Below are 26988 nucleotides of genomic sequence, written 5' to 3'. Positions count from 1 at the left end.
AAATTATTGTTTTTAATATAGTGCTGAGAAAGTTCAAGAAATTATTACTTGGCTAAAGGGACATCCTGTCAGTACTTTGTCTCGTTCTTCTTGTGATTTACAAATCTTGGATGCAGCTATTGTTGAGAAAATTGAAGAAGAAGTTGAAAAGTGCAAGGTACTAATTTTTAGTAACCAAAATTATTGATGAGATTTGAAATTAAATGAACTATATCTTACTCTACAAATAATTTGTTTGAATCAATTAAAACATGTATTCAGTGATTTTAAATTTATGCCAAACTATTCTGGAGTTCCCGTCGTGGCTCAGTGGTTAACAAATCCGACTAGGAACCTTGAGGTTGCGATCCCTGCCCTTGCTCAGTGGGTTAAGGATCCAGCGATGCCATGAGCTGTGGTGTAGGTCGCAGACGTGGCTTGGATCCCACGTTGCTGTGGTTCTGGCGGAGGCCGGTGGCCACAGTTCCAATTCGAACCCTAGCCTGGGAACCTCCATATGGCGCGGGTCCGGCCCTAGAAAAGGCAAAAAGACAAAAAAAAAAAAAGTTTCAACCATTTCCAGTGTCCCTTAAGTTTATCTAAATAAATATAAATACATGTCAGTATAATAAAGCCATAGCATTTAAATTTCATACCTTGTAGTGTTTCTAATTTTAAGACTATTTTGTGAGTCTAGTCAATAGAAAGTATGTGATTGAGAAATAAGGTTGATCTTTCCTATTCTAGGTTCCTTAAAGATACAGTTCATCTTTTTATAGAACATAAAAATTATATTTATTTCACCTTTACAGAATCACTTCTAAAGTGTACTTTCCACTGACAAATTCACTCAGTTGCTTAGTATTTTTGAATTCGCACTTAAACTATCCATTTTTGTGTTGATTTTAAAAAGCAGTAACTATGTATATAGAACTGAGTCACTTTGCTATATAGCAGAAATTGGTACATTGTAAATTAACTTTAATTAAAAAAAATAAGGGAGTTCACATTGTGGTCCAGCGGGTTAAGAACCTAACATGGTGTCTATGAGGATGCAGGTTTGATCCTTGGCATTGCTATGGCTGGGGTGTGGGCCAGCAGCTGGGAAACTTCCATTTGCCGCAGGTGCAGTCGTTTAAAAAAAAAAGTTAAAAGATGTTTTTTGAATTTTTAAAAATTAATTTTGTTAATTTAGAAAGTATTAAATTTTTTAAAAAAGCAATAACCTATGTGGACTTAACTATTTTATCTTTTTTTTAATCTATTTTGATTCCTTATCTTTTTTTTTCTTTTTGGCTGCACCCCCAGCATGTAGAAGTTTCCAGGGCTGGGGTAGAACCTGTACCACAGCTGCAACCCAAGCCATAGCAATGACAATGCTGGATCCTTAACCCACTGTGCCCCCAGGGAACTCCTTGATTCCCTATCTTGGTACAATAGAAAACGGATTAATTATATTCCCTTTTTAACTTTAAATTTTATTTTTCACATATGTGCCTCTTTATTAAAATAATGTTGCTTCTCTAACAAAGTTCTCTTGTTTAAATTAATAGCAGAGTAAAAAAATTAATTAATTAATTAATTAATAGAATAAATTAAGAACTGTGCTCTAAAGCCATCTTCCCCATCCCTCTTTCAATACGTAAAACCTTGGGCAAGATAGCCTTTCTATGCCTCCATATCCTCATGGGTAAAATGAGAATAAAATAGCACCTACCTCATATGGTCCTCAAAAGAACTGAGTTAATATGTATAAATTCTTTCTAATAGTGCCTAGCTTTATTAATGCTTAATAATACTTAGCTATTACTATTTGAATTCTCTCATCACACACTGAAGAGCTATAAATATGGTCTGGAAAATCACCACCAAGTGACTCTTTTTAAGAAAAAATGTAAGGCTCATAGCCAAGAGTTTGATGTTTTGAAAGGTCATTGATATTCAGCCGAGGATAGAAAGCCTGCGTTTCTTTGTGATCGTCTTTTAATGTAAAATCTGTTCAGCGTTGTTTTTGAAGTGAGTTTCCCACTTAACAAGTTTATAACTTTAAACCCCTAAATTTTATTTGAACCCATTTGGATGCAGAGCTTTCTAAAATGCTTTACACATTTTCCCTTTACTTTGTGAGCTGAAGATACATGTACAAAGTTGTAGTCTCTTATTTTGATTACAACATTTTAAAACTGTGTGCATGTATAGATAATAGTTTAAAAAAAAAAAAACCTGTTACTATGTCACAGAGGAACCGTTATGAGTGGTTTTTTTCCCCTTTTCAGTGTTGTAATGTTATTAGGGTAATTAAAAAAAAAAAAGGAGAGGAGTTCCCGTCGTGGCGCATGGTTAACGAATCCGACTAGGAACCATGAGGTTGCGGGTTCGGTCCCTGCCCTTGCTCAGTGGGTTAATGATCCGGCGTTGCCATGAGCTGTGGTGTAGGGTGCAGACGCGGCTCGGATCCAGCGTTGCTGTGGCTCTGGCGTAGGCTGGTGGCCACAGCTCCGATTCGACCCCTAGCCTGGGAACCTCCATATGCCGCGGGAGCGGCCCAAGAAATAGCAACAACAACAACAAAAGACAAAAAGACAAAAAAAAAAAAAAAAAAAAGGAGAAAAAACTAAAAAAATGAACATAACATTCTGAACATAATTTAAACTCTTTTTAATGCAGAGTCATTATTTAAAGTATTTGTAGTTTTCTTATTGGACAATGGTTCCCAAACTTAGCTGATTATCAGAATTACTGGAGGAGCTTATTAAAAAACACACATTCTAGATTCTGCTGTCAGAGCAGTACTTCTTAAACTAATGTGCAAACAAATAACAGGGGGCGTCTGATCCAGTAGCTCTCAGATGAACAGTTCTTGATAGTCTGCATTTTCTAACAAGCCCCCAGGTGATGACATTTTGAGTAGTCATTCCCCAGAACTTCTCATTTAATAGCTGTGGGCCTATCGTGAAAATGCCCCAGTTTATTAATTTGCCTAATGAATCAGGTTTGAATGCCACATTCTCTAATCAATGCTGTAACGTAATAATGCCTAAGGATTTGTTAGAGCATATGGGTTGTTTTTTCACATGCAATCCTCCATGCACAGTTCTTATGTCTGCTTTTTAAATTACTTTAAATCTCTTCTCATGTTTTTTCTTCTTGCTGTTGTCAGTGGACACCAGTCGTACCCTATTAGTACTTCTAGTCTGCTGTGGGCTGGAAACATAGACACCTTGTCAGTAAGACCTTCACTTTTCACCCTATTTAAAACTTGAGTCTCTCCCCACACTGCTGATCCCCTTATCTGCTTTATTTTCCTCTATGCTTTTTACCTTCAAACATGCTATTTATTTTCCTTGTTTTGTTTCTTGTATGTCTCCCTCAACTAGAATATACTATTTTATCCACAATACCTAAATCAGCTTAAATGGAACTCAGTAAATATTTGTTGAAAGAATGAAATAAGAATGAAATGAAATATTTCTGTAATAAAAGAAAGCAGACTCTTTTTAAAGGCTTGAGCATTTTATAGTGTATAAATACAAGAATTCTATAGTGTATGGCCTTTGTAGCTTAGGGCTGTTTTATGTCCTTTTGAACTTATTTCTGTAAGGTGGGTTCTGAAAGATAAGTGAGTATCATACAAGTAAACAGCTGCCACTTTTCTTACTAGGTAAGAATTCATTTTTTGAAAAATTTAGTGTAAATGCTAGTGATGGATTGCAATGGATATAAATTATTCTTACATTTTATTAGGTAGAACAAGTAATATTTCCATTTTACAGATTGAAGGAAGCTGATATTTAAGTGTGAGGTCACAGAATTAACAAGTAGCAAAGAGAAAAGAAAATTCTTCTTCCAGCATTTTTTAGATAGTCAAAAATTCAGAGATTGGAGTTCCCATTGTGGCTCAGCGGTAACGACTGGTATCCATGAGGACAAAGGTTCAATCGCTGGCCTCACTCAGTGGGTTAAGGATCCAACATTGCCATAAGCGGTGGTGTAGTTTGCATTCTCGGGCTCCGATCCCACATTGCTGCAGCCAACAGCTGCAGCTCCAATTCCACCCCTAGCCTGGCAACTTCCATATACTGTGAGTGCGGCCCTAAAAAGCAAAAAAAAAAAGTAAAGTTACTTTGGAGAGAGGTAGTAACTGGGAGGCAATACAAGGGGTTCTTTTTTTTTAATGACTTTTTCCAGGGGTTTTTATGTTGTGCTTAGTAATGTTCTGTTTCTTGAGCTGAGTGTAGTTATACATAGATATGGTTATACTATAAAAAATGCATCAGATTGTATACTTACAAGTTTGCATTTTACTATTTTTATCAACAAAAAAATTTTACTTTAAAAGTATGAATTTATTAATTTATTTATCACTCATTTCTTTTGGCTTTTTAAAATTCAGTCATGTCCAAAATTATTATTCAGCAATAATAATTTAAAATTTTTTCTTTCCTCAGCAAAGAAAGAATAATAAGAAGGTTCGAGTGACAGTGAAGCCCCATTTGCTATACAGAGTAAGTTTCCTGTTAAAGAGTTCAAAATTGTCAGCCTTACAACAAATACTAAAGGAACTTCTCTAGGCAGAAAAGACAGCAACAGGAAACAAAAATTCCACAAATGACAAGGCTCACCAGTAAAGGTATATATACAGGAAAGATACGAAATCATCCATGCACGATTATACCACCAAAATCAGAAATCATGAGAAGAGGTGGGTACAAATGCAGGACACTGGAGATAAACTTGCAATTAAGAGAAGAACAACTTAGAACAATCTCATATACATATATACTCTTACATCAAAACTTCAGAATAACTGCAAACCAAAAATCTACAATTGATACACAAACAAGGAATCTCTGAAGAAGAAATATATCTCATAGTAAATAAGTGCATAATCCACCATGAAGGGGGTCATTTGACATCATTCTGGAATGCTGAAGTCTTCTTAGAACTGATTCTGATTTCCTCTCCATCAAAGAATTTATGATAATTATAATTAAATAATGCAACTGTACAATTAAATAATATAGGTCTACAATTGTATTATTAATAACCATTTCTCTCCATGGTACAATGTAAAGTCTATAATGTCTTGTTTATCACATCACCTAGAGTGTGTAATGCCTTTATTGAAGAATCAGTAAGATGTAACAAATTGTGAGGACATATTTATATAGTAACACTGTTTTTTAACCAACTTATGCATTTTATATTTTACTTATTTTCAGAGGGTGTATTATTTTTGTTATTCTTACCAGTTATTCTTTTTATTATGCTATGTAAAATATTTAATGGTATATAAGGCTTTCTTCTCTATAAATTTTAGTTGCATAATATACACAATTTTAATATAACGCTAATTTTTAAAGAAAAATTGAAATGTAATAGATAATACTAAATAGTAAAGATGAAAGCCATACAAAATGTGATAAAGTATAGAATAAATTTCCTATTTGTCTCAGCATATTTTCCATTCCACTTCTCCAGAGGGAGTCACTTAATCTGTTTCTTAAGATCCATGATATAATAATATGTGTGCATGTAATTGTGTTTAAATATATGTATTTTATTTTGTAAAAAAAAAAAAAAAAAATTTAAAGAACAGGCATTCTTCCTAAACCATGCAAACCAATCACTAGATATTATTGAACATGAAAAGAAAATTGTATACAGTGATGAATATATTTGCTTTGGAATTAGTTAACTAGCTAGTTACCTACAAGTATAAAAGAGCAATGAAGATACAGCTGAAGGGTAAGATTTAAAATGTTCTTTAATCACTGTATGATAGATAGTTTCTTATTACTATTCATTCAGAATTGTCAATTCAAACTGTTTACAATTTGAATTCTACCAAGTTTTCTTAATTAGTTTCTAACAAGATTTGCTTAATTAATGGAGTTTTTATTATTGTTGTAATTAAAAATAATTATGGAGTATGTGCACACTCCTCAAAAAAAAATTTTTTTTTAAAAAGGGAAAAAAAAAGAATTCAAAGTTGTTTTTGCTTTGAACATATAGAAGGAGAGTCATGGTTTGGGGGTGATGAGCCTGACTAGTATCCATGAGGATGCAGGTTGGATCCCTGGCTCACTCAGTGGGTTAAGGATCCGGCGTTGCCGTGAGCTGTGGTGTAGGTCGAAGGCACAGCTCCAATTAGACCCCTTGCCTGGCAACTTCCATATGCCACAGGTGTGGCCCTAAAAAAAAAAGTGTAGAAAGAACAAAATGTTTTCAATATTAATAGAAAAACTTTTTAAAATTAGAATAACTAAATCATTTTTCTTTTTAGCCTTTAGAACAGCAACATGGAGTTATTCCTGATCGGGATGCAGAATTTCGCCTCTTTGACCGTGTTGTCAATGTGAGAGAGAACTTTTCTGTTCCAATTGGCCTTCGGGGCACCATCATAGGAATTAAAGGAGGTAATAACTTGGAGTTCCCGTCGTGGCTTAGTGGTTAATGAATCCGACTAGGAACCATGAGGTTGCGGGTTTGGTCCCTGGCCTTGCTCAGTGGGTTAAGGATCTGGCATTGCCGAGAGCTGTGGTGTAGGTTGCAGATGCGGCTCAGATCCCGCGTTGCTGTGGCTCTGGCATAGGCCGGTGGCTACAGCTCCGATTCAACCCCTAGCCTGGGAACTTCCATAAGCCATGGAAGCAGCCCTAGAAAAAAGGCAAAAAGCCAAAAAAAAAAAAACAAACAAAAAAAAAAAACGGAGGTAATAACTCTGTACTTGACATGTCTCCAACTGCATTTATGTTGTAAAATAGACACAAATTTGTGTGTCTTATATGTAAGCAGAAAGCAATATAAATCACGAAAAATGCCATATCCTTTTAATTTTTTTTTAAGTTTTAGTTTTCAGAGAAAATTCTCCTTTTCTGTCTTGTGTAATTATCCGGAAAAGGTGGAGAAGTTGAGGAAGGACTGCTAAAAATTTGGTAGTTTATGTATAGCACATTAAAATTATCCAAAACCTTGGTGAGAATACATACATATGTTTCCATGAAACCAGGAGAAACATTTCATCAGCTTTCATCTAACCTTGTTCAGGGTTTTACCTTAAATGTCATTGTAATCTCTTAATTTCTGTGGAGAAATAAGCAGGATGTATGAGCTGTTTATAGTTAAAAGGTTTGAAATATAATGTGCATGTTAACTTGAATTTTATGAATACAGCTAGATTATGTATATAAAACATACCTATCATTCTGTTGCACAACAATGTGCGTATAGTTAACACCACAGTACTGTACACTTTAAAATGGTTACAATGATACATTTTCAGTGTTTTTTACAAAAAATTTAAAAAATGAGAGGATGGGGAAAAAAAAGGGAAGCATTAGCTAAGGATCTAAAAGTGCCTAAAGGGATTCCTGGAGTGACTAGCTTTGTAGCATAGGTTCCAAAAAAAAAAGTCAACTCAACATGAATCAGCAAATAAGGTGCCTAGGGGTTAGGGCACTGGCAGCACTGTTCCTCTGTGTCCCAGACCCTCAAGCTAGATCTCACCATCCAGAAAGAAGGAAGAGCAGACAGGCCATGAGCCTAAAAGAACTGCTTATTTTTGCCAACAGTGTGCCAAGATTTAGCATCAACCCTCCCAACCACCTGATGAGAGGTAAATATTATAAATATTATTTCCTCACCTCAGAGGTTAAGTGATTTCCTGAGTTTACACAAACGAGTGGCAAAGCTGGAATTGGAACTCTTTTTCCCCTGATTCTTCTGTAACTTTGAACAGTGGTTCTCCAGATTTTCCATCTGCATGTCCTTTTGGGGTCTTCCCTCCCCACTTACCTCTAAAAGAGAATTTTTTTCTCTGATTCTTCTTTGAATTTGTAGGATATATTTCTAGCTGCTGAAAATGGAGGAGGGCAGTTTAAGTAGGTTAAGCCCGCGCTAAGCTTGGTGAGGGTCAGGTGGGTGTAATGAAGCAAACCTCCTCCTGCTTGCTTTTCCACCTCAGGCATTGGCAGTTCACATGTTGAGCTTATTGGATTGTTCTCTAATTATGTTGGCCTGAAAAGGCCCTAGAACTCGGATAACATAGAAGTTTCCTTTCTTCTGACAACTCCTATCAGTAATAGCGACGGCTTAGAAGTTTTGTCTTGAGAAGGATTTTAAAGCTACATCTATGCTGAGTGGAAAAAGCTCTGTCATTGATAAACCATGTCTGCCATGGACATGGGCTGTAGAGGGGAATATTTGTCTGACGTCCTCAGCTGATACCTCCTCTCCATTGAAGGGGATAAACAGTCATCTGTCAATAATGTTTTCGGTAAATGGCTCCTCCCTCAGACAGGACACAGGAACCTAAACAGTGAGCAGTATGCCTTCAGAGAAGAAATTAATGCTTCTCATTGAGCCCCACTTTCTAGGTTTTAGATTTTAGGTGAAAGTGTCAGGTGAAGGGTACAGCTGGATGGGGGAGAATAAGTAAGCTCTGCAGCCTGGTTTCATTTGGGCAGTGAGGGACCAAGAATTGAAGGAAACATTCCACAACCCCTGCCATAGTATCAGATATGGTGTTAGGGTTCTCCAGAGAAACAGAACTAATAGAATGGAAGGAGTAGGGGTGCTGGTGGAGGTGGGAAGAGAGAGAGAGTTGATTCTGGACATGATAGACTCTACTGTTAATTTGGGCTTAGAATTCACAGATTATAGCTAATTATTTCACTTTACCTTGGCATGTTGGTAAATTTAAACTTTCCAGTTGTATCCCATCACCCTCTCTGCCAAATTTAGCCTTTTCTGCTCCAATTAAAGTTTGTAGCACCAGGAGTTCCCGTCGTGACGCAGTGGTTAACGAATCCGACTAGGAACCATGAGGTTGTGGGTTCGATCCCTGCCCTTGCTCAGTGGGTTAACGATCTGACGTTGCCGTGAGCTGTGGTGTAGGTTGCAGATGCGGCTCAGATCCCGTGTTGCTGTGGCTCTGGTGTAGGCCAGTGGCTACAGCTCCGATTAGACCCCTAGCCTGGGAACCTCCATATGCCGAGGGAGCAGCCCAAGAAATGGCAAAAAAAAAAAAAAAAAAAAGTTTGTAGCACCATAGTCTTTCTCATGTGTCTCATGTCTCAATTGTGACATCCATTAGCTACCAAGTCATCTCAGCCAGAACCTTTGGGTCATCTTTGTCAGTTCTCTTCTTTTTATCTACATGGGTCACAAACTCTGGCCAGTTCTATCTAATAGTATATCCATTCTCTCCATTCTGTTCCCCGTATTATTACCTTGTCTTCAAATCTTCATTTCCTTTGTCTAATTGTAAGACCTTCAAACTATAAACTCCAAAATTATCTCTTTTATTAACTCTCTTTTTATGAATAATTTCCACCATATACGAAAACAGAGGGAAAAAATAATAAATTCCCACAGCATCTAATTTAAAACGCATTACTCTAAATTAATACCAGTAATCTGTGAGCTTATTGGCACTTTCATTCACTGTCTGTATTGATAGTTGTAATGCTTCTTTATTCCAAAAACTTATATGCTGATTTTTTTTATCATACGGTTTTTTTCAATCTTTCTTTTTCTCAAAACAGCTAATAGAGAAGCTGATGTACTATTTGAAGTATTGTTTGATGAAGAATTTCCTGGAGGCTTAACAATAAGGTTTGTATTTCCAGATGATAATTATACTTTGTAAATATGTCCATGTGGCCAGTGACTTTATATTGTTTATTTGTCCACAATTTCAGTTCTGATATGTACAAGACATCACACTTGCTGCTAAGAATGTAGCAGTGAATAAGACAGACATGGTTTCCACCTTCAGAGAGCTTTCCTTTTAGTAGAGAATGTAACTTACTACAGTATTAATTTTTTAATTAAAATGTGCTGGGAAGACAAAGATCAGGCGTCTGTCAGAGTGTGAGAATCTGTTCTGAGAGTTCTAAAAAGGCTTTCTTGAAGAAGTGGTCTTTAAAATAGGACATGAAGGGAGTTCCCATTGTGGTGTAGTGGAAACAGTCCACCAAGGAACCATGAGGATGCGGGTTCGATCCCTGGCCTCACTCATTGGGTTAAGGATTTGGCGTTGCCATGAGCTGTGGTGTAGGTTGAAGACACGGCTCGGATACTGCATTGCTGTGGCTGTGTAGGCCAGCAGATGTAGCTCTGATTCGACCTCTAGCCTGGGAACCTCCATATGCTGCAGGTGCAGCCCTAAAAAGCAAAAAAATTAAAATAAAAAAATAAAAAATAAAATGGGATATGAATAGGTAATTGGAGGAAGAGTGACATGTGGTCAGGAAGAAAATGCAACAGAGGACATTTTCACTCATTTAAAAAAACTAAAAGAATGAATGCAGGTGTGTCAGCTTCAGCAACTATGTAAGATTAGGGTAAGAGAAAAAAGCATGGTCCACACTGTAGGAACTGGTTAGCTAACTCTCAGGACATGCTAAGGATCTTGATATCTTCATTTTTATTCTCAAAGCAACATGAAGCCATCAAAATCAGAGATATGGGCATGATCAGATTTGCATTTTTTAATGGCTGCACCCACAGCACGTGGAAGTTCCCAAGCCAGGGATTGAATTCGAACCGACGTTGTGACCTATACTGGAGCTGCGCCAACATCAGAGCCTTTAATCCACTGCACCTGGCCAGTGATAGAACCCACAGAAACCCAAGCTGCTGTGGTCAGATTCTTAACCTGCTACATCACAGCGGGAACTCCAGATTTACACTTTTTTTAAGGTTAAATAACTTAAGGAATAGAAATACTTTGAATTGACCTATTAAATCTTTGCTGTTTATTTTAGCGAAGTTGTGGGTGATCGAGCCTGATTAGAGTGGTTTGAGGAGTAAATGGCAGGTATAATAATGGAAGCAAGAAACTGGGCTCACCCTTGAGAAGTTTGACCATGAAGGGAGAAAAGATAACTGGCAGTTATGAGGTTTAGAGAAAGAGAATTGGATTGTTCGTTTTTAATTTATCATGGCTGAGACTTATTCAAGTCTGTTTGGGGGAGCATTAATATAGCAAGAAAGTTTAAAGTTATAAGAAAAAGGATCATGACAGAATGAGAGATGCCATGGAATATTAGAAAGTGTGGACTCTCTCACTTAACCTCTGTATTACCTTGAGTAGTTTAGTTAAAACTTTCTGACTCTCAGTTTCCTCATCTGTAATGAAGATGTATACCTCACTAGGTTATTCTAAGGATTAAATGACATCCTTTGCAGTTTTCCTTTCTCCCTTCTAAAAAACAACTGGAGGACTAAACTGAAGTTACCTTAGTTTCTTTTTCTCCTCTGTTTTGATTAGCTATAATTAAGATAAAAATTACTCTCATTTAGCCTCTTTGCATAAAAATCACAAATTTCAGTCATTACACCAAGTGATCACCTTCAGTGCGCCTGTTATCCAAAGACTTTACTGTCTGCACTCTTAAATCAGAAGCAAAGTCTTAGTACCATGTATGATTTTATTTTTCATGAAAATGTTTGGTTACCAATAACCTTAGCCAAATAACTTTGAAATATGATTAATTTTTAAGGTGATTTACTTTTTTTCTCAGAGTCCTTTCCCCTCCCCCAAGCAGAGGCATGAGATTTCTTGACTGATACAGACCTGTGTAAAAAAGCTGGGTATATTCATTTCTGTGGTGCAGAACCTTAAAATATAGTTCTCACAATAATATTTTGTAGAAATCTCACAGACATTTCTCATGAAAGAATTCTACTTTTCCATGATTTCAGAATATAAGAAAATTACATTTTATAGAGGTATAGAGGTGATAGAATTGAAAACTTTTGATAAGAGAAGGCTTATTTTTACATTGAAACATTTTTATCAAGGCCAGGAGAGAAAGAAATCACAAATACTTCTCTCTTAGCCTTCCCTGGTCTGGAACTTTAAGATGGGAAAATGAGAATGAAAAGAGCCAGACTTGAAGTTCCCGTTGTGGCTCAGTGGTAACAAATCTAGTAGCCATGAGGACATGGATTTGATTTCTGGCCTTGCTCAGTGGGATAAGGATCCAGCATTGCCTTGAGCTATGGTGTAGGTCTCTGACCCTTATGTAACTTTTTACTTTTAGGTGCTCACCTGGTAGAGGTTATCGACTGCCAACAAGTGCCTTGGTGAACCTTTCTCATGGGAGTCGCTCTGAAACTGGAAGTCAGAAGTTGACAGCCATTGTGAAACCACAGCCAGCTGTGAATCACTATAGCTCAAATTCATCAGTTTCATCTGGGCATTTGGGAGGCCTGAACCATTCCCCTCAGTCACTTTTTGTTCCCACTCAAGTAAGACTGTCTTTTAAAATTGAGAAATGTCTGTTTTCTCTTTATATATTTACTTTGTGGACCAACATTTATATTTTTTTCTTATATCACTCAAGTGTTCTCTGCTATCTCATAAGAAATTACATTAATTTGAAAGGTAAAAGGGAGAGGACTGTATCATGTTTATAAAAGCAGTTTTCAGTAGCCACCATACAACTTATGGATACTTTCCTTTATTTCATCTTCCTGAGGACAAAAATTGATCTGTCCTCAATTCAGTGAGATAATAATGTGTGAGATAGTTTAACTCCATGGCCCCAAAAAAGTTCTTAACCACACTTTTTAATCCAAATAACACATATTTATCATCAGAGTTCCCGTCGTGGCACAGTGGTTAACGAATCCGACTAGGAACCATGAGGTTGAGGGTTCTATCCCTGGCCTTGCTCAGTGGGTTAACGATCCGGCATTGCCGTGAGCTGTGGTGTAGGTCACAGACTCGGCTCAGATCCTGCATTGCTGTGGCTCTGGCGTAGGCCGGTGGCTACGGCACCGATTCGACCCCTAACCTGGGAATCTCCATATGCCGCAGGAGCGGCCCTAGAAAAGGCAAAAGACAAAAAAAAAAAAAAAAAAAAAAAATTTATTATAGACTAATTAGAAAACACATGGTGGGAGTTCCTCTGTGGCTCACTGGGCTAAGGATCCAGTGTTGTCACTACTGTGGCATGAGTTTAATCCCTTACCAGGGATTCTCTCCTTGCCGTGGGCATAGCCAAAAGAAAAAAAAAAAAAAAATAGCCAATACACTAGAAAAGAAAAAAGCTTTTTGTGGGATATTGATTCAGTATAATCTTTTATATTATTTGATTTAAATATCTACCAATTACATCTGAAGAAGATCTTTTTCACTCCAGCAGCATACTTTTATGATTACTATATGGAGCTCCAGAAAAAAAAATTGAGGTATTAGATAATGTAATTTAAATATCCTGTCAACTACTAAATAGCTTTAATAACTAAATTATTTGATTTTTAACATGAATCTTTATTTTTCATGTTTTACTTTTCCTTAGAAATTTTTTATGCTTTCCCAGGTACCTGCTAAAGATGATGATGAATTTTGCAATATTTGGCAGTCCTTACAGGAATCGGGAAAGGTTCAACATTTTCAGCCAGCTCTACAAGAGAAGGTTAGTATTCCTTGCTTGATGGACATTTTTTAAAATTTATTTTTGGAGTTCTCTGTGGCAAAGTAGGTTAAGGTTCAGTCCCTGGCCCAAGAATTTCCATATGCCACGGGCACAGCCAAAAAAAAAAAGTTGTATTTAATTTTTCTTTTTATGGCCACACCTGCAGCATATCGAAGTTCCCAGGCTAGGGGTCAAATCGGAGCTGCAGCTGAGGCCTACAGTATAATCACAGCAACGCACTGGGTCCAAGTCACATCTGCAGTTTACACAGCAGCTTGCAACATCAGATCCTTAACCCTGTGTGAAGCCAGAGATCCAGCCCAAATCCTCACAGAGACAATGTTAGGCCCTTAACCTGTTGAGCCACAATGGGAACTCCAAAAAATTTATTTTTATGTTTATCTTTTAGATATTTCTCTTTTAGATTAATTTTTCTTCCGAAATCTCATAAAGTAGAAATAACACTCTGGTCTTGAATTTTCACAGTTCTTTTTGGCCATATATGTTTTTGGACCAAAGAGTAAAAATATAGAAAATTTTTCTTTTAAATCAGTTTTGTATTTTTTTAAGTTGTTTATAAATCATAATAACTATATTTTAAATTTAATAAAGGCTTATAGTGGCATACTTTAATTACTCATTTCCACTTTAATGTATAGCTTTATGCTGGCAGTTGGTTGTCTTAAATATGAATGAGCAAATTCACATTCCTTGATGGAGATTAAGAAGAGAAAAGAAATTCTGCTAAAAGAGTAGACTCACACCAAAAAAAGGAAGAAGAAAGGGAATGAAATCTTCCTACATTTTCCTGCTAATTTCTTATCTATCTTCTCAGCTTAGGTCAAAAAGGAATGTTCTCTCAAGTTTACAGACCAGTAACCTACAGATGAGGGCATAATTTATTCTAATGTCCTCCAGTGGTGGTGGCATTATCAGAACAAGAGAAGAGAGATAGCAAAGGGAATGATGGTAAAACATAAAAAGTGAGAGTTACAACAACATTGTAAATCAACTAGACTTTAATTTAAAAATAAATAATAAAGTGAAAAAAATCTAAACAAACGATGAGAGTGACAAAAAGTACAGGTCACCTCTGCCAGTATGCTATTGTAATTTTCCCTTAAATCATCCATAAATTCTTTCTACATAAATATAACCCATATCCGGATTTTAAACCCTCCTTTCCTCTTATTTATTTGATGACTGCTCACCACTCGTTCTTCAGGGGTGCTTTTTTTTTTTTTTTTTTTTTTGGCTATTTCTTGGGCCGCTCCTGCGGCATATGGAGGTTCCCAGGCTAGGGGTCTAATCGGAGCTGTAGCCACCGGCCTACGCCAGAGCCACAGCAACGCAGGATCCGAGCCGAGTCTGCAACCTACACCACAGCTCACGGCAATGCCGGATCGTTAACCCACTGAGCAAGGCCAGGGATAGAACCCTCAACCTCATGGTTCCTAGTCGGATTCGTTAACCACTGCGCCACGACGGGAACTCCCAGGGGTGCTTTTTTATCATTCATTCATTCAATACATATTTATTAAGTGCCCTACCATATGCCAGGCATTGTTCTGTGCAGTGACAGTATAGCTATAAACAAAACAAAAATCCTAGCTCTCATACAGTTAGTGTTGTAGGGAGGAAAGGATAATAAATAAGACAAAAAAAAGTAAATTGAATGATGTATTGGACAATGGTACGTTTGAGAAAAAAATGCAGGGAGCAGGATAGGGAATGTGGAGAGGAGGGAAGGCGAAGTTTTGCAGTTTTAAATGGCAAGTTTGGGTAACATTTGAATGAAATGAAGGAGGAGGGTATACAGATATCTGAGGGGATAATATTCGAGGCAAAGTTAAAGGCCCTTGCAGGTGGTGATCCCTGGTATAAACAAGGAAGAGAAAGAAGACCATTTGGCTGAATCAGTAGGGTGAATTGTAGGAAATGTAACTAGACAGGTAACAGATTGATACTATGTAGGACCTTCTGGACCATTATAAGGACATTGGCTTTTACTTGGTGAGATAAGGAATCATTAGAGGGTTTTGTGCAGTTGAGTGACATGATCTGAGTTATATTTTAATAGTATCAGTTGGGCTGCTATTTTGAGAATAGAATATAGAGGAACCAAGGTAGAAACAGAGATCAAAATAGAGTTGATACTTACTTGGACCAGAAAAGTAGGACCCTGTGAGAAGTGGTCAAATTCTAGACATATTCGGAAGGGATTTCTAGCTGATGATGAATTGAATGTGGGAGTTAAAAAAAAAAAAAAAAGAATGTATTAAAAGATGTGACTCTTGGAGTTCCCGTCGTAGCTCAGTGGTTGACGAATCCGACTAGGAACCATGAGGTTGCGGGTTCAATCCCTGGCCTTGATCAGTGGGTTAAGGATCCAGGGTTGCCATGAGCTGTGGTGTAGGTCGCAGATGTAGCTTGGATCTGGCGTTGCTATGTCTGTGGCGTAGGCCAGCATATGTAGCTCCGATTAGACCCCTAGCCTGGGAACCTCCATATGCTGTGGGTACGGCCCTAAAAAGCCAAAAAAAAAAAAAAAAAAAAAAGAGCCAGAGAGAAGGACTTTGACTCTCTGTCAAAGAAGACTGAGAAGGAACAGCCAGTGAAACAGAAAGAAAACCAGGGAAACATGGTTTCTAGATTCCAAGTTAAGAATGGTTGTCAGGGAAAATAGACTGTGTCAAATGCTGCTGATCAATTAGGATGAAAACTGAGAATTGACTGTATTTAGAGTTTAACACATGAAGGCCATTGAGAATCTTTACAGGAACAGTTTCTTTTAAGTGATAGGAGTGAGATACTGATTACAGTGGGTTTAAGGGAGAAGAAACAGAAATAGGAGGCAGAAAAATATAGGTAATTCCTTCAAAGAATTTCGCTCTAAAATAAAATATTACCCTGAGTCTCCTCTTTCCTTTCCCTGTTTGTTCAAGTTTTTTACTAACCTCTGTTCTTCCAGCCCTTCCCTGGGGACTGTTCTCTAAAATTCAGCAGTTTTCTTTTCCCTCCTGCCCTATTGCTTAACTGGTGACTCTGACTCTTACTTCTCTGCTAATTACCACTCAGTCTATGTCTCAGTGTTTCCCTAACATTGATTCCAACCTCTCAATCAAGATCTGATTCAGTATCTCCAACTTTCTAGAAGACAGGTATAGATGAATGTTCCACATCAACTTTTTTTTTAATTACTCAAATGAATTTATCACATCTGTAGTTGTATAATGATCATAACAATCTGATTTCACAGGATTTCCATCCCACAGCCCAGGCACATCAACTTTAAGATACCTCAGAATTGATCTCACCTAAAGCCTCTTCTCCTATCCTTATTTCCAACGCAAGCATTTACTCAGCCTTATCACCTAAAAAGCATGGAGTCAAAAATTTGTGCTTCTTCTCTCTAATAATTTTTTCAGTGAAACCTCAATTCATTTCATTCCTCATTTCTCACAACTGGACCTTAAATTGTCATCCCAGCCCTAAATTAACCTCCTATCTGTGCTTCCTGTTTCTTACTTCTTTCCTTTCCAGTCCTTCTTGCATACTACTCCCTATATAATCTTTCCTAAAGATCCTTTTACCTGTGTTGGCCTCGTGGCATAATTGAGCAAAATGTCTAATCAATAAGGACTCTTGGGTTTGAACTCAATTTATGCCCTGAGGCAATGTGGTGAGGTAAATCTGGTATTGGACTCAGAATCAAGAAATCATGTTTTGTGCTTCAAATTGAGCAAATCTGACTTCCCTGGGCCTTTGTGGCCTCGCGTATAATATTAAGGCATTGGACTTATATGAACTTTGAAGTCCTTCCCAGCCCTAAAATAGTTGTTCAAATACTCTAGAATGTATAGGACTCCCTGTTTAGTAGTACTGGAATTCAGCCTCAACTCAAACTAATATCTAGGCCTTCTACAATCTAACCCTATATAGTTCTTATACAAACTCTGTCCAACTTGAAATGGTTTGTTCTAGTCAGACTGGTCTCCTTACTTTCCCTTTAACAGATAATTCCCATTTCAAGTTATGTTTTTACATTGTTCCCTCCACTTAGGATGCCTTTTTTTGCTGTGTCACTGCCAAAAAGTCTATTAGTCATATTACCACCCATTTCCTTGGGGCGGAACTCAACTCTTGATACTATATTTCCTCAGAATTTTCTGTATGTATCTCCTGTTGTTATGTGCCATTTCATTATTTATATTACCTAAAAACTCCCATGTTTTGTCTCCTATATGTTCCAAGAACTATGAGCCACCACATATATCACATCCATGAAGCATTAATAAGCAGCCTACTATTCACCTGATAAGTGAATTCTAAAAAACTCAACATTTTTTTAAGATATTCAAGCTTTTGGAAAAGGCAAAACTGTAGAGACAATAGAAATATCAGTGGTTGTCCAGGGTTACTGGGAAAGGAAGAGATAAATAGGTGGAGCACAGACGATTTTTAAAGCACTGAATGTACTCTGTATATTATAATGGTGAATACACGTCCTTGCACGTTTATCCAAAGCCATAGAATGAACAACTCCAAAAGTAAACCCCATGTAAATTCAGGCCTTTATAAGCAAAATGTAACAATCATGACTAATACAAATAGCTTTATGTAGACATCAAACAGAATAATTTAAAAAACTATACTTAGGGAGTTCCCACTATGGCTTAGCGATAACAAACATGACTAGTATCCATAAGGATGGGGGTTTGGTCCCTGGCCCCATTTGGTAAGGATCTGGTGTTGCTATGAGATGTGCTGTAGGTCACAAATGTGGCTCAGATCCCATGTTGCTGTGAATATGGCATAGGCCAGCAGCTCAGCTCCTATTCAACTCCTTGCCTGGGAATTTCCATATGCCGTGGGTGTGGCCCTAAAAATAAATAAATAAATATACTTAAAAGTATTTTTTTTCTAATTAAACTCATGGCACTTTTCCTCTGATATGGTACTGTGAGCATGGGTTTAAGTTAGTGCTCAGATGTCAGTTTTCTCCTATTATTTATTTCTATAACCAATTACTTTATCACTTTGAGCCTCAGTTTACTCATCTGTAATATGGAATCAAAATACACCACAGCATTTTTATGATTATAGCATTGTTATAATGATGTTAAGATAATGGATGCAGGAGTTCCCATTGTGGCTCAGTGGTAACAAACTCAACTAGTATCCATGTGGATGCGTGTTTGATCCCTGGCTCAATCATTGGGTTAAGGATCTGACATTGCCATGAGCTGTGGTATAGGTCACAGACATGTCTCAGATCTGGCATTGCCATGGCTGTGGCGTGGGCTGGCAGCTGCAGCTCCTATTCAGCTCCTAGCCCGAAATTTCCATATGCTTAAATACAAAAAAAAGGGGAGGGGGAACAAAGTACATCTTACCATGCCTAGCACATAATAAACACACAATATTTGTTCACACCAATCTATTGATCCTAATGTTCTAATTCCTTTCTTTACAGTCAGAATCCTCCATAATGAACTGCTCTAGTCCATATCCGCACCAGTCATTGTGCTGTGCTGATGGAAATCTCTTGGCCCTTTTGACTTGTTTAGACTAAAGAGCCCTAGATATTCCTGTGCAGATGAGCTCATTGGACTTTCCTTCACACTCTGATGCATATCACAACTATTTTGGAACATGCCCACTGCCATCTACATATGGTGTGCCTTTGTACCCAGTGTTCATTCACCTGTGCTCAGAAGAAAATAAATAGGGCCCACCAAAAGCAAAGCTGAGTAATCATTGTTAAGTGATTAATTTGTATTGAACATCTCCAGCCCCTGCTTTTGCTTCCCATTCCCACTTCTACTGTGGTGAGTTATCTGTCATTTTGTTCTCAGGCCTCCTCTCCCTGTCAGAAAGCAGGACTGCTATGATCTTTATATGAAACTTACTCATGCTGTTTTGCTAATTTTCTGCATTCCTGCACTGTCTCAATTATGGTAGCTTTAAAATCATTCTTGCTATCTGTTAATAGTAGTCTTCCAGCATTTGAAAACCTTGACGGTATAAATATTAATTAATAAAAATTAGGCACTGGGGGAAGGGGTGTGAAAGGTTTAATATCCTCAACTTTTGTAACATGGGGCAGAAATGATGACTTTTTTTAAGTCTCTTAATTGGACATTTTTAAAATAATGAGGTCAAGAGAATAGTATATTAAACCTATAGGTACCCACCCTTACCTTGAACATATCCAGTCTTCTTCCTTTCATAACACCTATTCATTTCCCATCCCCAAATACCCCTGAGACAGGATTGTTTTGAAGCAAATCTAGAGATCTTCAGAGGCTGCTGTTTCTGTTGCGAGGAAACATTCATCTAAAGTTTAATCTTTAGTTTCTATGTTAACTTTAAGTAAAATTAGATTTAATTCCTTCTATTGGAAGTGTTTTTGTAAAATGATTGTTTCTGTGTACCTTACTATCTAATTAATGCATAGAGAAATGTCTGGAGTGATGACCATAATATTTAGTAATGGTTATTTCTGTGGTGGTAGAAGTTGAGTTGTTTTTTTTAAATTCTCTATACTTTGCTTCATTCTTTAATTTTTTTTCTAATGAGCTCTAAATTTTTATAAAAATAATAAAGTATTGAACATTGAGAAAGAAAGGTAGTTTTAACATTGAGTTTAAGTCATTTATAAGAATTTTCACTTTCAGGGTGCTGTTCTACCCCAAGAAATAAGTCAAGTAACTCAACATAATAAATCTGGCTTTAATGACAACAGTGTTAAGCAAAGAAAACATGAGCCTCACAAAAAATGTAAGTTTTGAGTTAGAACGTATATTTGTGATGCTAACTGCTTCCTCTGATTTTTTATTAATTAACAGCTTTATTGAGTTATAATTCACATATCATGAAATTCATTCTTTTACAGACTTTTTTGTGTGTGTGTTTTCACAAAATTGTACAACCAGTGTCACTACCTAAATTTAGAACATTTTCAGAGTTCCCATTGTGGCTCAACAGTAACAAATCCAACTAGTATCCATGAGGATGTGGGTTTGATCCCTAACCCTGCTCAGTGGGTTAAGTATCTGGGGTTGCTGTGAGACATAGTGTAGGTTGCAGACGCACCTTGGATCCTGAATTGCTGTGACTGCGGCGTGAGCCGGCAGCTGAAGCTCCGATTCAACTTTAGCCTGGGAACTTCCATATGCCACTGGTGTGGCTCTAAAAGAAAAAAAATAATAATAACAATAATAATAATAATAAATTTAGAACATTTTCATTACCCCCAAAAGAAATGCCATACCCCTGGCAACCACTATTTTACTTTCTGCCTCTATGGATTGACCTATTCTGGACACTTCATATAAATAGAATCATAAAATATGTGACCTTTTGAGACTGGTTCCTTTTACATGGTGTAAGGTTTTCAAGATTAATCCATGTTGTAGCATGTATCAGTACGTCATTCCATTTTATGGCTAAACAATATTCTACTGTATGAGTACTACATTTTGTTTATCTATTCATCCACTTTGAGGCTATAATGAATAATGCTGCTGTGAATATTCATGTTCAAATTTTTGTGTGAATGTATGTTTGCAGTTCTCTTGGGTACATATGAATGAGTACTCAGGAATTACTGAGACGTGTTAACTGTGTGCTTAGCTTTTTGTGGAACTACCAATTTTCCAAAGTGGCTGTACCATTTTATGTTCCCACCAGCAGTTGTACAAAGGTCCAGTTTCTCTACATCTTCCATATAGAACCTATGTTGTTGTCCATCTTTTATATTATAGCCATCCTAGTAAGTTTAGAGTCTCCTTCTGGTTTTCATTTATAATTCATTAATGACTGAGAGTGTTGAACATTTTTTCATGTGCTTATTGGCTGTTTGTATATCTTCTTTGGAGAAATATGTGCCTTACTCTCATAAATATTTGGTAAGTATAATTGGTGTGCAACAGATTTCATTTTACAAAACTCTATTCTCTTGTCTCTAGTTAAAGAAGAGTGTAAGAGTCCTAAAACTGAGAGTCGCTCACAAAAAATGTCAAATAGGCAGGTAAGCTTCTTAAAGTCAGATTTCTAGTAGTCAACTTTTTATTGCGGTTAGTGGCTTTGTAGCATCAAACTGAATGTTGCAGCCCTCTCAGCCAGATTCATAAGGTGTGTGGGAAGAGGGTTGCTGAAATGTAGCCTGTCAGTCGCTTGGATGGGAAGTTGCATGGCTAGAGTTCAGGATTTGGAACTTGAGATACCTGAAGTTACGGTTCTGCCATTTAATAGCTCAGTGATCTTGAGCAATTAATTACTACAATTCTTAACAGCCTCAGTTTCTTCATCTTTAAAATGGAGGTAAAACTGTATCACTTGTCTCTCTCATTATATATAATCTATACATACATACATACAAACATACCTACATGAATGTATGTGTGTGTATATGTGTAAAATATGTGGACATGTTTATATATACATTGAAATAATATGGATCGACATGGCAGAATTAGCAGTTAATTCTGTGGGGTTCCATTAATGGGGGAAGTTCATTTATGTTTTATTTTATATAGTCTCCACTGTTTGATAAGGAGTATGTGTGCATTTTATAATCAAAGAATAATTTTTTTTGTTTTTTTGTCCTTTTAGGGCTGCACCCGAGGCATCTGGAGGCATAAAGGTCCCCAGGCTAGGGGTCTAATTGGAGATGTAGCCGCCGCCCTACACCATAGCAATGCCAGATCCAAGCCACTTCTGTAATCTACACCACAGCTCACAGCAATGCCAGATCCCCAGCCCACTGAGTGAGGCCAGGGATCGAACCCAAAACTTCATGGTTTCTAGTCAGATTTGTTTCTGCTGCCCTATGATGGGAACTCCAAGGAATAATATTTTAGAAGTTCCTGTCGTGGCTCAGTAGCTAACGAATCCGACTAGGAACCATGAGGCTGTGGGTTTGATCCCTCGCCTTGCTCAGTGGGTTAAGGATCCGGTGTTGCCGTGAGCTGTGGTGTAGGCCGCAGATGCAGCTCAGATCCCGAGTTGCCGTGGCTGTGGCGTAGGCCAGTGGCTACGGCTCCGATTGGACCCCTGGTCTGGGAACCTCCATATGCCATTTGTATGGCCCTAAGAAAAGACAAATAAAAAATAAAAAAAGATATCTTAACATATCCTGGCATATAACAGGTTCTCAGTAAAAGGTTCTCATTAATTTTTAGATACCAATAAAAAGTTGAATTACCTAACTTTTAAAGTCCTCTCCTAAAATCTTATGCTGTAATTTCCTTTCATCTAGAGAAGGGGTTCATAAACTCTTGTGCTATGGACTTCTTTGATGAAGCCTATGGACTCTTTCTCAGAGTAATATTTTTAATACTACAATAAAATATGTAATATTTGAAAGAAAAGCAATTGTATGAAGTAAAATTAGAGTGACCACTGTTGTAGTTCATTGCCTTCATTCACAAGGGAATACTAAATCTCGTTTACCAATTAATGAAAATAAAGATGTAGGAGTTCCCGTCATGGCGCAGTGGTTAACGAATCCGACTAGGAACCAGAAGGATGCGGGTTCGATCCCTGGCCTTGCTTAGTGGGTTAAGGATCTGCTGTTGCCGTGAGTTGTGGTGTAGGTTGCAGACGCGGCTCGGATCCCGCGTTGCTGTGGCTCTGGCGTAGGCCGGCAGATACAGCTCTGATTAGACCCCTAGCCTGGGAACCGCCATATGCCACGGGAGTGGCCCAAGAAATGGCAAAAAGACAAAAAAAAAAAAAAAAAAAAAAGATGTGATTTTTTTTTTCCCTCATCAAATTTACAGGCCCTGTTTTTTCTTATGATATAAAACAGAAAATAACACATTAAAAAGTTTGCAATGATTTATTTAGAATACTGTTAAATAGTTACTATAATTTTATTTGTACAGAAACTCATTCTTACTCTTTTATAGACGTTTGCAGGGCATGCCAAATGTAATATTAAGCTATTGAAGAGAAATGAAAGTGCAGAAGCCTCAGAAAACCAAAAGGCTGTGATGGGTTATCCAAATGCTATTGATAAGGTAAAAGACCATTTATTCAGTTTCTCTTCCCAAACTTTAACATCTGGGAAGATGATCAAGTAAAAACTTAAATGATCATTTTTTTACATAAAATTCTAGAGCTTTTTTGTGTCCTTGTACTTTCATCTTCATGCACAAAATATTTATTCCTTTAGCCTAATCCTGGAATTGAGAATTTCTTAGCATCCTTGAATATCGCCAAAGAAAATGAAGTACAGTTATCTCATCATGAAGAGCCTCCAAATGAAGAGCATCTGTCACCACAGTCATTTGCTATGGTTCGTATTTTGCAAGAATTTACATAGTATGGTGATTTCACTGCTGTTGACCATGCATGTGTACCCTATGCAGCAGTTAAAACACTTTCCCTCGTGTAGGCTGATGGATTACATGGTTATTGTTATCCTGTGAGGAAAACTGGGCTGCCCTGGGCAATTTAGCCACCATAGCTCCCTTGCTTTTCAAACATTGCTACTAGGAGAGTTCCCATAGTAATGAACCCAACTAGTATCCCTGAGGATGCGGGTTCGATCCCTGGCCTCGCTCAGTGGGTAGTGGATCTGGCGTTGCCATGAGCTGTGGTGCTGGTTGCAGAGGAGGCTCGGATCCCTCATTGCTGTGGCTGTGGCGTAAGCTGGCTTTTGTAGCTCCAGTTCAACTCCTAGCCTGGGAACCTCCATGTGCCATGGGTGCGGCCCTAAAAAGGAAAAAAAAAAAAGAAAATTGCTACTAGGTATTTTGATCAAAAGTTGAGCAGACTGGAAGTCCCTGTTGTGGCTTAGCGGGTTATGAACACAACTAGTATCCATGAGGATGGGGGTTTGATCCCTCGCCTCACTCAGTGGGTTAAGGATCCAGCATTTTGGTGAGTTTTGGTGTAGGTCACAGATGTGACTTCAATCCCACATTGCTGTGGCTATGGCGTAGGCTGGCAGCTGCAGCTTCTTTTGACCCCTAGCTTGGGAACTTCCAAATGATATGCCGCAGGTGCAGCCAAAAAAAAAAGTTGAGAAGACTTATAAGCATTGTTTCTTTGCTAGGAAATGTGGATTTTTTTCCAACTCTAGACTATTTATTTTCCTTATTCTCTATCTAAATGTAGTTATCACCTTCGTTTTTAACAATGGAACTCTTTAAAAGAAGGATCAGTAAGCTCTGTAACTCTAATTTTAACTTTGCTCCCCTATTTTAACTATCTCTATACCAATCATTTTCAAAACAGAAGGGCACTCGGATGCTTAAAGAAATACTAAAAATTGATGGCTCTGGCACTCTGGACCATAAGAGTGAAATGAAACAGTTTGGTAATGAAGTCACTGTTTCCTCTAATAGAAGAGATGAATATGGATCTTCCTCACAGCCTAAACAAAATAAGAAATTAAGTAAGTAAGCTAAATACTAGTGCTAATAACCAATACCACTTCAGAAATTTAGATCATTTGTTTTTTTAATCATGTGACTTTTAAACATAAAAGTACTTTTGGAGTTCCCTGGTGGCTTAGTGGTTAAGGATCCAGTGTCACTGCTGTAACTCTGGTTACTGCTGTGGTGTGGGTTTGACCCCTGGCCTAGAAACCTCCATATGCTGTGGACGCAGCCCAAAAAAAATGAAAACAAAAACGAAATTTTTTTTTAAGAATATAGTTAAGATTAACAAATAATAAGAGTATATGAAGTTCCCATCGTGGCACAGCGGAAACGAATCTGACTAGGAACCATGAGATTGCAGGTTTGATCCCTGGCCTTACTCAGTGAGTTAAAGATCTGGCGTTGCCCTGAGTTTTGGTGTAGGTCGCAGACGCGGCTCGGATCTGGTATTGCTGTGGCTGTGACGTAGGCTGGCAGCTACAGCTACAGTTAGACCCCTAGCCTTGGAACCTCCATGTGCTGCAGGTGTGGCCCTAAAAAGACAAAATAAATAAATAAATAAGAGTATAATTCATATACTGTGTCAGTTATATATATATTTAACAATGTAACCAATAAATTTATAGTCCCTAAATGTCTTCTTGTGACTACTTCAATTATACTAATATAGATACTCATTCTGTAGATCCCAAACCTGGGAAGGTTTTTACATTTTAGCTTTTTCTTAGTAATTTTAAAATGATTATGCAACTTAAATACATTATTTAACTTTTCTGAAATTCTTTTATCTCCAAAATAACATTGCAAATGACTTGTGATAATTTTATGATACATAAAGCAGTTAGCACTGTGTCTAACACATTCTAGGTGCCAATAATTGATATTAGTATTATGTTAACTCGACCAACATAAAAATAGAAGACACTGTAAAATTAATTAAAAATGATTAATGGAGGCACTTAATTTAAATCTGTGAAGCCTATAGCGTAATATCTGGCACATAGCTGGATTTCAGTAAAAGTCCATCATTGCCTCTACCCTCTAAGTTCCCTCTACTTTAATATTTTTCTATGTAATTATCTACAAAAGCCTGCCAGGAAGAATGACTCATGTAAAGTAGGTGAGGACAGAAGTTTCTCAGAGATAAAACATGTTGAAATAAGCAAACCTGAGTTTCTTAAGGATCAAAATCTGGAACAAAATCAGAGCCTAGCTTCATTTATACTCCACTGAGTATTGAGATAAATTATTAATGTAAAATTCCAGGAGTTCCCTGGTGGCACAGCAGGTTGAGGATCCAGCATTGTCACTGCTGTGGCTCGGATTCAGTCCCTGGTCAGATAACTTCCCAAGGCTGCAGGTGCAGCCAAAAATGAAATAAATTCCAATAGCTATCAGGAAACATTATTTACCATAGTGACAAACATGCTCTTGAAATAGAGAAAAATAAAATTCGAAAACAGTTTTGGATAAAGATAGTTCCACTGTCAGAAACAAGTAACTTTTACTATATTTTAGTATAGTAAGAAATATCATATATCTTAGAGTCAAGAGTTCAGAACCAGCCCATGTAACAGAAGTTTGGGCAAGCCACTTTTTAAAAAAAAATCTGTGTAATAGTAAGAAGTTTAGAATTGTTCTTCACTGGGGTATGCTTTTGTTCTGTCTATGAGTTTATTGATTATAAAGAAGGTGAACTTCCTGAATTTTTAAATCATATTCTATATAAAAAAGACTTAATTTCAGAAAACCTATTAAGAAATAGTATTTTAGTACAACAAAAACATTATCCTTGTGTCTCAGAAAGGAAGATGAAATATTGAGAAATAAGATTGAAGCTGTAACCTCAGAACTTAAGAATTAATTGTAAATGAGCTTTATTTTTTTTTGTCTTGTTGTTGTTGTTGTTGTTGTTGTTGCTAAATGAGCTTTAGAAAGCCATTTTCTTGTTTAAATTTTGCCTGTAACATAACTGTATAGTCATTTTCTCGTACTATGTTAATTATTGGCATTATCATATCATATTTAAAAGTCTTTATCTTAATTATGTATCAGTAATTAATTATAATCATCTAAAAATCTTCATTGCATTCTCATCATTTTAGGCAGTATTAAATAGTTCTTATAGTTACTTCATGGGAGATTTCTCTCCACCTTTTTACAGTGTCCTATTAGTATTC

General features: G+C 37.1%; 1 protein-coding gene across 17 annotated transcripts in view; it reads left to right on the top strand.

Moving 5' to 3' along the window:
• Positions 1-26988, top strand: part of XRN1 (5'-3' exoribonuclease 1) — a 110219-nt gene that overhangs the window by 67009 nt on the left and 16222 nt on the right. For 8 of the 17 annotated variants that reach the window (XR_014824074.1, XR_014824073.1, XM_084989937.1 and 5 more), the window contains 11 exons: positions 22-157; positions 4428-4484; positions 6266-6398; positions 9528-9597; positions 12033-12240; positions 13317-13412; positions 20093-20195; positions 21386-21447; positions 23330-23440; positions 23596-23718; positions 24663-24822. Coding sequence is in view for 10 of the 17 variants with exons in the window: in XM_084989937.1 (XP_084846063.1) it covers positions 22-157; positions 4428-4484; positions 6266-6398; positions 9528-9597; positions 12033-12240; positions 13317-13412; positions 20093-20195; positions 21386-21447; positions 23330-23440; positions 23596-23718; positions 24663-24822 (1259 nt within the window). In the remaining 7 variants the exon portion in view is untranslated. Of the gene's footprint in view, positions 1-21; positions 158-4427; positions 4682-6265; positions 6399-9527; positions 9598-12032; positions 12241-13295; positions 13596-14708; positions 15079-20092; positions 20196-21385; positions 21448-23329; positions 23441-23595; positions 23719-24662; positions 24823-26988 lie in introns of those variants that run through there. The other 9 variants (XR_014824075.1, XM_084989935.1, XM_084989930.1 and 6 more) reach the window with 4 other exon arrangements.

The sequence above is a fragment of the Sus scrofa genome, chromosome 13 (genome assembly GCF_054392235.1).
Source record: "Sus scrofa isolate SSC_HxYL_T2T_F1_AM1 chromosome 13, Sscrofa_HxYL_maternal_Yorkshire_Landrace_v2.0, whole genome shotgun sequence".
Lineage (NCBI taxonomy): Eukaryota > Metazoa > Chordata > Mammalia > Artiodactyla > Suidae > Sus > Sus scrofa.
Note: the sequence above shows the minus strand (reverse complement) of the source record. Positions and strands in the feature narration are given on the sequence as shown.